Source organism: Panthera onca, chromosome D4 (assembly GCF_046562875.1).
Source record: "Panthera onca isolate mPanOnc1 chromosome D4, mPanOnc1 haplotype 2, whole genome shotgun sequence".
Taxonomy (NCBI): Eukaryota; Metazoa; Chordata; class Mammalia; order Carnivora; family Felidae; genus Panthera; species Panthera onca.
The window spans coordinates 72,435,991-72,449,104 of NC_138351.1; the positions used below are offsets into that span (position 1 = coordinate 72,435,991).

General features: G+C 42.1%; 1 protein-coding gene across 4 annotated transcripts in view; it reads right to left on the reverse strand.

Annotated features, from left to right (window-relative positions):
• Nucleotides 1-13,114, reverse strand: part of ECPAS (Ecm29 proteasome adaptor and scaffold) — a 106,369-nt gene that overhangs the window by 27,215 nt on the left and 66,040 nt on the right. For all 4 annotated transcript variants that reach the window (XM_060609041.3, XM_060609040.3, XM_060609039.3 and 1 more), the window contains 7 exons: nt 10,988-11,111; nt 5,880-6,025; nt 5,415-5,469; nt 4,481-4,595; nt 3,708-3,776; nt 562-679; nt 110-277 (listed from right to left, as the gene is read on the reverse strand). In XM_060609041.3, coding sequence (XP_060465024.1) covers nt 110-277; nt 562-679; nt 3,708-3,776; nt 4,481-4,595; nt 5,415-5,469; nt 5,880-6,025; nt 10,988-11,111 — 795 coding nt within the window. The remainder of the gene's footprint in view (nt 1-109; nt 278-561; nt 680-3,707; nt 3,777-4,480; nt 4,596-5,414; nt 5,470-5,879; nt 6,026-10,987; nt 11,112-13,114) is intronic.

The following is a 13,114-nucleotide window of genomic DNA, read 5'->3' on the forward strand; positions in this document are numbered from 1 at the left end:
TTCATATATTGAAAAAAAATAAAAATAAAAAAAAAAAATAAACAAGCATACAAAGTAGAAAGAAAGATGAGCACTGGGCAATCTTAGACAAGGGTTCACAGATACTTGCCGTTGATTTGTCAGTGACCAATGCATTCCAAATACTTGTCATGGCCTGTCGAATGCCCAGGTTGGGATCAAACTGATAACGATAAAGACGAGGAACTAGCTGAGGCAGAAAAGGAGCCAGCTGCTCTCCAGCTCTGGTGGCAATCACATTAAAACCAAAAGCAGCACCCTAGAAAAATAAAAAGATGAAGTAACTCAGATACATCTACTGTGGTAAAATATTAATACATTAAATATATAAAGATCACAAAATTACCCCTCCCAAACTTGTCCCTGAACACAGCCTGATTTATTGGGTGTCCCAGCTTTACCAATGAGCCTGGGTGGTGGCCTGGCTCTCTCTCATCCCAGATTCTTACAAAATACACTGCATATCAATTGCCACTTCCTGCCAACGTAGCAGGTTTGGTTTTGGAAGTAAAAAGTAAAAACCATCCAGTGATAGGAACTTACCTTCCTAGAGTTCCACATCGCATGATGGTTGGCTAAATTCATAAATTTATACACCAGATCTGGCTGACTAAGATCGCTTGCCAGAGAACAAAGCTCCTTGTAAGTAGAGAGGCCCTGGCTTGGAAACAAACAAACACAAAGCATACAATAATGTATTTCTCTGCCTTCAGCCCAGTAAAAGTTACTTCACCAATATTAGTGGGACATTTTAAAATTGTTTTCAATCTCATCACCACTGAGGCAGAGAACCAGGGTGAGAGGAATATACAAGTCACCTGGTTCAATTATCGACAATGCCAGATAAATGACCTGAAGATCCCTGCGACTCCTATGGGGGCGGAGCCCTCACCACCTCAGGAGGCGGGTAACTCTTCGTTACATTGTGCACCAATCTCTCAGAATCATGAAAGTCACTTAAAGACAACTTCTATCATCCCTAAGCCTTTTCTAAGCTACAGCAGCCCATCTTTTTTTAAAGTTTTTTTTTAATTCCCGTTAGTTAACATACAGTGAGCGTTATGTGCAATAATATAGTGAGTCAACACTTCCATACAACACCCTGTGCTCATCACGGCCAGTGCGCCCCTTGAGTCCATCACCGATTTCACCCGTCACCCCACCCAACTCCCCTCTGGTAAACATCAGTCTGCTCTCTAGAGTTAAGAGTCTGTTTTTTGGTTTTCCTCTCTTTTTCCCCCTATGATCTTTGCTTTGTTTCTTAAATTCCACATATAAATGAAATCACATGGTATCTTTCTCTAACTTATTTCATTTAGCATTAAACTCTTTAGCTCCATCCATTTCACTACAAATGGCAAGATTTCATTCTTTTTTACAGCTGAATAATATTCCATTGTATATAGATGCCACATCTTCTTTATCCATTCATCTACCTCAGCGGACACTTGGGCTGCTTCCCTATCTTGGCTATTGTATATAGTGCTGCTATAAACATAGGAGTGCATGCATCCCTTTGAATTAGTATTTTTGTATTCTTTGGTAAATACCTAGGAATGTAATTGCTGGACCATAATTCTATTTTTAACTTTTTGAGGAACCTCCATACTGTTCTCCAGTGGCTGCACTATTTTGCATTCCCACCAATGGTGCACGAGGGTTTCTTATTCTCCACATCCTTGCCAGCACTGCTGTTTTCTTGTGTTGTTGATTTTAGCCATTTTGACAGGTATGAGATGGTATCTCATTTTAGTTCTGATTTGCATTTCCCTGATGATTAGTGGCGTTGAGCATCTCTTCACGTGTCTGTTGACCATCTGTGTATGTCTTCTTCAGAGAAATGTCTATTCACATCTTTTAATTGGATTATTTGGTTTTTGAGTGTATCAGTTCTTTATACATGTTGGATACTAACCCTTTATTAAATATGTCATTTACCAAGTATCTTCTCCCATTCTATGGGTTCCTTTTAGTTTTGTTGATTGCTTCCTCTGCTGTGTAGAAATTGTTTATTTCAATATAGTCCCAATAGTTTATTTTTGCTTTTGATTCTCTTGCCTCAGCAGACATATCTAGAAAGAAATTGCTACAGCTGATGCCAAAGAGGTCACTGCCTGTGTTTTCTTCCAGGATTTTTATTGTTTCAGGTCTCACATTTATGACTTTAACCCATTTTGACTTTATTTTTCTGTCCGGTGTAAGAAAGTGGTCTAGTTTTCTTAACACCATTTGTTGAAGAGATTGTCTTTTTCCACTGGATATGTTTTCCTGCTTTGTCAAAGATTAACTGACTACATAATTATGGGTTTCTGGACTTTCTATTCTGTTTCATTGATCTATGTGTCTATTTTCGTGCCAGTACCGTACTGTTTTGATGACTACAACTTTATACTATAACTTGAAGTCTAGAATTGTGATGCCTCCAGCTTTGCTTTTCTTTTTCAAGACTGCTTTGGCTATTCAGGGTCTTCTGAGATTCCATACAAATTGTAGTACTGCAGCACCCCAATCTTGATAACTTCTTTTGAGTCTTGTTAACTTTCCTCTGAACAAGTAATATTTACTCAAAGACCCGATTATTTGTGTTACTCTGTGAAAAGAGCACTTTTCCAGAAAAAGTCTACAGGGAGGGTAAGTGGAACAAAAATAACTTTCAAGGGGTGTCTGGGTGCCTTGGTTAGCTTCCGACTCTTGATCTCGGCTCAGGTCATGATCTCACTGGTTGTGAGACTGAGTCCCAAGTCAGGCTCTGTGCTGACAGTGCAGAGCCTGCTTGGGATTCTCTCTCTCCCTCTCTGCCCCTCCCCTGATAGTGCTCACTCACTCTCTCAAGATAAATAAACTTAAAAAAAACATATTACTTTCAATGTGGAAACAGTGAGCTATGGGAGAAAGTCAAGGACAGAACAAACAACTGGTTTCCGGTGTTGTAGACAACACTGAAACAGGGCTCTGTGTGATGTCACAGCAAGGCCCAGCCAGCTGAGCAGTCTGACCTGAGGGCTTTCAAAGGAAAAGCAGCAGCGTAACCACAATGAAATAATGATAAGACAAAAAGAGGGTAAAGCTCTAGGAACTAATCTGAAATGCTAACTTGGTAGACCCCACAATACCAAGTAGAGTTGCTCCCCCCAAAAAACGAAATGCAGTGGATGCCAAGCTGTGCTGCCAGACCCCTCCTCAGGACTCAGCCGCCCGGGAGCTAACAGAACTGCCCTCAGTACAAGGTCAGGTCCTTCTCCAGAGAGGCCCACCACTGATGCCTAGTCACCGAGGGGATTTAAAGTCTAATGAGAGGAATGTAAAGGCCTGGCCCCTCAAAGCAGGACAGCTCTGAAGGGCCAGCCCAGCCCTTCCTCCCAGCCCAGATCCTCCAGAGCTCAGGATCTGCTTAAGTATTAGCAGCAGGTCAGCTCCTCCTTGGGCCACCAACCCTCTCTCCTGCCTCGTTGCTCCCCCAGGTGATAAGGCTGGGGCACTCTTCATTTCAGGTTCCAGCAGACAAACCTCCACCTCACAGTCTGTTTCCCAAGAACCTCAAGCTGAGACACTACACTTTCTCCACAGACGTTTTCTTCTTCCATTAACATACAACATTTCCTAGGAAGGTGAGAATCAGCATTGTGAGCGTTCTATTGACAAGACTAAAGGTGTTTATGATGAACAATCAATGCATTTGGCACACTTACCCATCGGGTGTTTTGCCAAGGCTTCCCCCTTGAAATACCACTGTCTCTCCAGAAACTTCATGTTTCGCTCTAAAGCAGAACAATAAGACTTGAAATTAGCCTCAATTTTTTCATACCAATGAAATTTTTTCATTCAACTAACTGATTCATTTCCTTTATAAACTGATTAACATCAAATTCCACAGCAAGAATCTACCATGTGCAAGATGTAAAAGTCACCTAAATCCTTTCCAATAAGCCTAAGAATTTTGTAAAATGAATTCTAGGATGAACAAAGAGACATAAAAGACATCCCACGTCAAGTTAAACTGCATTAAATGTGGTCACCCATTAAAAACTATCCTCCCTGTAAGGAAGGTGACATAAAGCAGTGACCAATTACAAGAATGATCGCCCCTCTCATCCTCTTCACAGATCAAGCTACAAAAGACATGCAAGCTTCCTCTCCACATCTTCATGTTCATTTAGTCAACAGCAATTACGGTATTTTTGTAATCCGATGCTTTGATTGTCCGAGAGCATTCAACTTTCAAAGCCCGACCTACTGGCATGTTTCTGAACAGTAGTTTGGTTTCTTTCACTTTACCGTCTAAACAGGATACACTGAGTAATTAAACCACTCTCCACTGCAGAACAATCACTGACATGCAATCCACAAGAGCTTAATAAACAGGAACACCAAAAGCTGACGTTTCCTTCTTCCACTGCATATTCTCAGTATGTGCAAAATTTGCTATACGTGTTTAAATGTGAAATGTTCAAGTTCACTGTACCTTTTGCCAGTCATGAGTGTCTCTACAAGTGTTGAAACCAATTCCTGTTGATCTTGTTCATTGCCCAGTTCATACACCAACCCAAGACCTTTTGAGGCAACATCTTGGCTAAGTTCTGCACACAAGTCAGACAGAATAGTATTACTTTAAGAGAAATTTGTCTTCTGGCCATCACTAGATTTTTTAAAAAGCTGTAACAGAAATCCAAAATAATATCAAAGTAAAGATATGAAAACATCATCAATCTGCTTATTTTGTTAAAACATACTAAATCATCAGTGGACATGGCACCAAAAAAGTCCCTGTAAAGGAGAACTACATTCACAAGAGTCAATTCACAAGCCAAGTCCACACTGCTGGGCCTGGGCATGCAGGCACCGTGAGAGAGGATCAGGGCGCTACAAGGCATACTCATGCGAAGTACAACAGCCTCATGGGATTTCAACACATCCACGTCCAATGTTTTTTAAATGAAAAGTCAATACGAGACTCTATTATATTGAAACAATTTCTAAAACAGAGCTACTTATTTCAATGTCTAACACGTTCACCCTCCCCTGACTTACATCACAAAGTGGAAAGGAATCAGAAGTAAAAGAAAGCGATTGTTTATAAATACTATCATTGAGGCCTCAGCTCCATTTTTATTTTAATTTTTTTTTATTTTAAATAAACTCTACGCCACACATAGGGTATCAACTCACAACCCCAAGACCTAGAGTTGCATGCTCTACTGACTGAGCCTGCCAGGTGCCCCAAGGCCTCAGCTCCATTCTTAAATGCAAAACTGAAGAACATGATCTAATTAATCAAATCAGTCAATAAGAATCGACCTTCCTTTGTCCCTCTTTTATGCTCGTTAATCTAGATTTTTTCAAAATTTAAAATACAAGTTTACTGAAGTTTGGAAATCAAATATTTACCAATAACCTACCATCATTTTCTGACAAAACGGAAACAAATGCACTCTGAATTTCCTTCAGGTGAGACTGAAAGAAGAAGAAAGGAGTTTAGAACACAAACTCTACCTCTTGGTAGATAAGGGAGGGTAAGAATCTTTTCTCAGCGTACACAACACCTTGTTGGAGTCTTCCAACCCCAGGCAGCCACATTACCTATTATGTTATGCTCTGGTCTCTGAAGGCAGCCAAATTACCTGAAGGCTGGACCACTTCTCAGCCTCCCTATCCTTACCATTTGACTTTATACCTTCAAGTTTAGAATCATCTTCTAACCGATATAGATCAGGCTGTCATCTTTCATGTACAGCTTATTTCAAAATATCTGTTATCAGTTTGTGGCCCTCCCCTTCATACACTTTTCTTCCTACCAGCTTTCAATTATAAATATTTCATAAACAATTTCCAAAGGTGCTGAGCACATTTATAGCATGGCTTACCTTCACTTCTTTATGGGTACTTAGCTTCCTCACAAGGGAAAGGAGCCAGATGCAGGCCGCTTGCCTCACGTGTGGGTTGGGGCTGACAATATGTTTATTTAAAATCACATCCAACACCCAGGGGACCACATCATTCACTTTGGCTCCTGAGGGGAAAAAAAGGAATGATAGAAGTAATTAAAATAATTAAACAGAGTTTCCGGAAAAATTAAATTTTAATATTTATTCAACACAAGAAGCTTATAACATATAAGTATCTGAATGACTAAGGTGTTTAAGTTGTTGAAAGAATTTTGGTAATCGTCTACTTCAGAACCCAACACAAGCTAAATAAACCTTCAAAGGTACTCTCGTAACTTTAGCTCCCTAGAATGAAAACTTATTCCTACTACGGGGGAGGCTATGTAGGTGTAGGGGGCAGGGGGCATATGGAAAATTTCTGTATCTTCCTCTTAATTTTGCTGTGAACCTAAACCTTCTCTTAAAAAATTAAGCCAATTTAAACAAAAATTATCCCTACTCTCTCTGGTCTTAGCAATTTTTCCTTCTCTACCACATCTTTTCCATCTCCCATCTAAAAACTGACACACAAACAAAACTCTTCAGACTTGACTTTCCTCCTCTAGCTACACGTGTCTTTTTTTCTTCTCCTTTATTACTTCAGAGTCCTCGGACATTTCTGGCCAGCAAGTGTGTTGCAGGCCCATTCTGTGCACTGCAGCATGTTCAGCAGCTTGCTGGCCTCCCCTCTCTAGAGACCAGCCGCACCCGCCCTGTCCAGTGTCCAGACATTACCAAATGTCCCCCACGGGGTAAAATCTCCCTCTTACAGTCAAGAATCACTGCTTTTCATTAAAACCTTTCAAGTAGTTGTCTATACGCAATAGTCTAAGTTTTTCTCTCCTCTTTTTTTGAACCCACTCCAAATCAGGCTTTTACCTTCTCCACTCCACAGAAATTACTTATAAATGTCACCAATTACCATCCTGTTGCTAAGTTCAATGATCACTTGTCAGTGTTCATCTTAATTGATCTCTCAGCAGTGTGAGACCTGGCTGATCCCCATCCCAGTCCTTTCTCTCCCCTCTACATAGATTTTCTTCACTTCCCTTCCAGGGCCCCCTACTTCAGGCCACTTCTTCTCAGTGTCCTTCCCTGATTTCTCCTCATCTACTGAAACTCGGAACTCTGGGGACCCCAGGGCTTGGCTGTTGGATCTCTTCTCCTTTCTACTTACCCCTCAGCGATTACACATAACACATGGCTTTAAAAACTATCTTTACATGATACTCCCAAATATTTTCCAAACTGTGACTCCTCAAAATGCCATACTCATATATCCAACTGACTTCCAGATATGTCCATGAAGATACTGGTTACAACTCACCTATGGGGGCATTGGGGCATTCCAACACTGAGAGGGAGGAGTGAGAAGAGTCAGAAAAGCAGATTTCTCCCTGCACCCACCACGTCTGTATCTCCCACAGCCCCCCATCTTAGTTAAATGGCAATTCCATTCTTTCAGCTACTCGCATCAAAACCTCCGAGGTCATCCCTGACTCCTCTCACTCTTCACATCCATCCCAGTAAAGTCCCCATCCTCTCTCACCTGGAATACTGCCAGAGCCTCCTAACTATTCTCCTTGCACTGCCCTGGCCCTGCTCCAGACTACTTTCAACAAAATACAAATGACTGACTGAGTGACTGAGTGAGTGCGTGAGTGAGTGAGTGACTGACTGACTGACTTATTTATTTATTTATTTTTAATGTTTGTTTATTTTTGAGAGAGAGAGCCTGAGTGTGAGGAGGGGAGGAGAAAGTGAGAGAGAGACGGGAGACAGAATCCAAAGCAGAATCCAGGCTCTGCGCTGCCAGCACAGAGCCTGACGTGGGGCTTGAACTCACAAACTGCAGTTTTATGACCTGAGCTGAACTTGGATGCTTAACCGACTTGAGCCACCCAGGTGCCCCAAAATGACCCTTTTAAAATGTAGTCAGACCATGGCCCTCCTATAACCGCTTCCTATTAAGGCCCCCACGGTAGCCTACAAAGCCCCTCTATGTTATCTCTTACTCCCCGTTCCCTCACACACACTACTCCAGTCCCACTGACCTCAAACATACTCATGCTTCAGGGCCTTGCTTGCAATTGCTACTCCTTCTGCCTCCAATGCTCTTCTGTTTCAGGTCTTCACTTTAGTGACACCTCCCTGAGAGCAGGTGCCCCGTGCACTCTCAATTCCTACCCAAATTTTATCTATCGCTTTCTCTGCTATACTTCCCTCCATAGCACTTGTCACCATTTAGCATGTTGTGTGTTTCTCTTATTTGCTTTTTGCCAACTCCCCACTTAATATAAAGCTCTGTAAGAGCAGGATTTTCAGCTATGCAGGAAACTGGATAGAAACAGTGTTACTTTTAATTGAGATAGGGACTAAAGAGAGAATAGTTTTGGGAAATAAAGAGGGCAAACGGTTTGGGAAGCCAACAGGAGGAAGAGGTGATTTCAGAGTCAGGCATCTAGCTACAGTGGAGCCTAGGGGACCTGTGTATGGACACACCTAATGGAAATATAGTTCTGGAGTACAACACAATGGTTCTAAGATGAGATATCCATTTGGGGGCCATCAACATATACTGGAGTGAGTGAACTGGGACATCCCAGCACAGTGAGGAGTATGCAGGAACAAGACCAGTGAAGGACAACGAGAAGAGGTCAGAGGTAAGGAAGAAACACAGGCAAACACAGTCTTGCAAAACCTAGGTGAAAAATGTTCCAAGAAAGTGCTGGGGATATGGTAAAGGCCTGGGTGAAAATGCAACCCAACCGGACCAAAAAGAAAGGAGAATATAGGTAAGACAAGATTTCAGAAAGAAGGAAATGGTTAGAAGAAGACCCTAGAATGATAACATTCCTAAGGGGGAAAAAAAAAAAAAAAAAGCCAGAATAGGACTCCCACAAAGCCAACAAAAGGCCTGAAAAAGGTAGAGCTCTATTAGGGGACATCCCCCTCTTCATAGGAATTCGGATACAGAAAGAAGCAGGTGCAGGGGCACCTGAGTGGCTCGGGCGGTTGAGCATCCGACCTCGGTTTAGGTCATGATCTCATGGTTCATGGGTTCGAGCCCCGCATTGGGCTCCGTGCTGACAGCTCAGAGCTTGGAGCCTGCTTCCGATTCTGTGTTTCCCCCTCTCTCTGCTCCTCTCCTCCTTGCACTCTGTCTCTCTCTCTCTCAAAAATAAATAAACATTAAAAAAAAAAAAAGACAGAGGCAGGTGCTATTAATTCCTCACTGGTCACATAAATCTAGTTCTCAGGGATGCCTGGGTGGCGGCTCAGTTGGTTAAGTGTCTGACTCGCAATTTCAGCTCAGCTCATCCATGACCTCACAGTCATGAGATCGAGCCCTGCATCGGGCTCTGCACTGTGGATTGGGATCTGTGCTGCACGTCGAGCCTGCTTGGAATCCACTCTCTCTCCTTCCTTCTATCCCTCCCCCATGCATTCTCTCTCTCATTCAATAAATAAATCTAGTTCTAGTTCTCAGAGGCAAACACAATCTCTCCTTTACCTTCCCAAAACCACAATTCCAGCTATCTGTAGGTCTGCCACCTAAGCAGCCACAATCACCAAGTAAACAAGCTCTGATTAGATTCCCACACTGCGCCAGGTACTGTATTACATGCTTGAGATGCTAAGATGGCTAAGACCTAGGCCCTAAGTGGCTTCTCCAATACTGTATCTTCTATTCAAAGCCAGATCAGTACACTACAACAAAAGACATCAAAAAAGCTGAGTAGCACTCAGAGGAGAATGACAAACATGCATAATCAAAATTCAGGTCGAAAAGTCATCATTACCCACTTCACAGGATTTTATGCTCTCCTTTCCCTAAACACACAAAGATGGGGCAAACCTTAACACCTGATGGACAATTTAACTGAGACTCTTTTGGATGAGCAAAGAGCCAAGCCAACCAAAGAACAAATTCTTCCAAGAAGAGCATGAGACATAGGAAGTTTGTAAGTCTGAAGACGGGCATAGGTACCTCTCTATTAATCTTCATTTGCTTAAGTCACTACAGAGAAATCCATGGACTCAGAAACATGGCTTTTACAGATCTGCTCTTCCGCGTCATGAGCCCTCACTACCATCAAGCCTCCAACATCACCCCTCATGTGCAAACTCCGAGTTTCTACTTCCAGTCTGGTTGCCTGTTAACAACGGTCACTTCCCTTCCTTTAGTATCTTCTCCCATTTATAGACAATCCTCCTTACCTGGCCTCATACCCACTGAGAGAAGCCTCAGAGAATTAGCCCTATCAGCTTCTGTCAAGTTATAGCTCTCCTAATTAGATAGCAAGTGAAAGTATATCTGTCCATTCCCTTTACATTTCTTTATGGTGGTTAACGAACAGGTGAACGTATGCAAAAATGCAAAATGCAAAACTAGTGTATTCATGGTAAAATACAATTCATAATGCAACAATTACCATGAAAACACTATCATTTCCTTAACTGAGAAGATAACATATAAAACATCAGGTGACTTTTCTTTTGTTTTTAGGACTAAAAATATATTTCAGTATCTGAAACAGAATTCATTTTCAATTCCAAACTGAAATCGAACCACAAGACATATGAAACCATAGTATCTATGACACGTAGTTGGAAACCACACCCTCCCTCTCGCGCATAGTTACGGAAAGCCAGTGACCCTCCGGGCAGAGGTACTTGGAACACCAACAGAAGACCCTGAGGTTTCATTATGTGATAAAGGATTAAGGTACACACAGCTTGGCAATGGAACTGTGTTGCGACTTCTGAATCTGGCTAAATACCCCAACCCTCCAGAAAAGAGCCTAAGCTTGAAGGTACAACATAGCGAATTCCTTTGCTTGCCAAAGGACTAAACAAAGAAGTTCTTGTTCATTTTGTGTTCACTCTCCTTTAACCAACTATTTTTCTTGACTGAACCAAAATGATATAAGTATTTTTATAGAAAGTTAAAATGGAACGCATACGTTTTTTCTTTTGCTTCAAATGTGCAAACAAGAACAGAAAGGGTTACTGGATTCTGAAGGGATGAGCTGCAGGTACCGTACCAGCAGGGGGAGTATACTCCTCTTCAGTCACCAGCCAGGCATCGCGGGCAGCCACAGAGCTCGTTCCTACGGCAGCACTGGTGATGGCCTCCCCGATGGTGAACTGCAGCTCTATCTGCTTGGCCTGCACGGAAGGAAACAAAAGCCGCAAATCGGCGAGAACATTTCCCAAAGACGTCTATTTCCACACAAAGGCTGTTTGGTATCCACCCTGTCAACGTGCTTGGTTTTTACGCTTTTTACTGGATTGCTCTCACCTAACCTGGTGGCTCACAGGGGAGGGGTGGGGAGGGGAGGGAACGGAGAATGTAGAGAATGACCTCAACACCACACTGCACTCTTCACCCTCAGCAGAGAACCACTAAGCAGGGATTTTTAACTGCTGGAAGAGTGATACCAGTAACTTTGGGGAAAAGGGCACGGACTGTGAAGCCACACAGATCTCGGGGCAAATTCTAATCTGTCTCTCACTAGCCACACAGGCATATTTAAACTCCGAGTCTCAACTTTGTGTGTAATGCGGGCATAACACCATCACCTGCCTCATCAGGCTGCGAGGAGGGAATGACGGTAACATGTTTAAGGTTTCCAGAGGATCCTCATGTGCGGTAACTGCACTACGAACAGCAGCCATTACAATGTATTAATTCATTAGCACCTCCCTCTTTGCACTCCTGAATTACGTGGTGTCTGCAAGTTACTCTCCAGTGGTTCAGAAAAAAAAAGAATGATAAAGCAAATGCGATAAAATGTTAAATTTTGGTGTATCTAGATGAAGGGTATATATATATATTTATATCATTCTTACACTGCACTGTAAGTTTGAAATTGTTTCAAAAATCAAACATTAAAAAAGTTCTATACAGTATATACTCAAATTTTTTTAATTTGGTTTAGAAATTTTGACACATTTCACAAGCATGAATCACTGCACTGACAACATGGAATTGGGCCTGTCTTAGCTCCCTTCAGCATTTTTCTGTTTACTGTAAACTGGAAAACAGCTAAGAATGTGGGGACTAAGAAGAGAATGAAGAACAGAGGGTCCCCGTGAGGAGCATGGAAAGAGCGACCTTTGGGAGAACTCGGCACACAGACCACAGTGTAGCCATTCCTAAGCTCAATCAACTAAATGCTCTGGTCTCGGTGACGTGTCAAGTGCTGAGAGCTTCCGACTCTGAGGAAAAAGAATTTCAGGACTTCAGTTCTGCAGCTTTCCTGGTCAAAAGCTGCTTTGGCAATTCTAAGCAGAGAAAAGGTATCTCAACACAGAGGATCCCATAGTAAGGATTCATTTTATGTACCCTTTATCACACGTTTTTCCCATTGTTACTAACAACATAACTGGCATTACAAACAAAAACAAAATTCTTTAACTCCATTTATGAATGATAGGATACCCAGACTTTACTTTAAATATTCCAGAAATAGGGGTGCCTGGCTGGCTCAGTCAGTTAAGTGTCCGACTTCGGCTCAGGTCATGATCTCACAGTTTATGAGTTTGAGCCCCACTATGGACTCTGTGGTGACAGCACAGAGCCTGGAGCCTGCTTCAGATTCTGTCTCCGTCTCTCACAGAAGTAAAGATAATACTAATATAATGAATCCCCATGTACCTGTTTTTATCTCATCTCATGATCCTTTATTTCTGGGATATTTAAATGTATTTTTTAATGTTTATTTATATTTGAGAGAGACAGCGTGAGTTCGGGAGAGGCAGAAAGAGGGAGAGAGAATCCCAAGCAGGCTTTGCATCATCAGTGCAGAGCCTGATGCAGGGCTCAGTTTCACAACCCATGAGATCACTATCTGAGCCAAAATTAAGAGTTGGACGCTTAACCCACTGAGCCATACAGCGACCCCTTTCTCACTATTCTTAAACTTTAATCTCTCCATCATGTTTCTAGCGTTTCGTATTATCTCTGTCCTTCTACACTCTTAAAAAATAACTTCAGTAACAAGTTAATAATCCAGACAAACCTTCATTTATCTAAATAAAACTAGAAGAGAGGCGCCTGGGTGGCTCAGTCAGTTGAGTGTCCGACTCTTGATTTCGGCTTAGGTCACGCATGATCTCACTATCATGAGATCAAACCCTGCATCAGGCTCCATGCCAGTGTGGAGTCT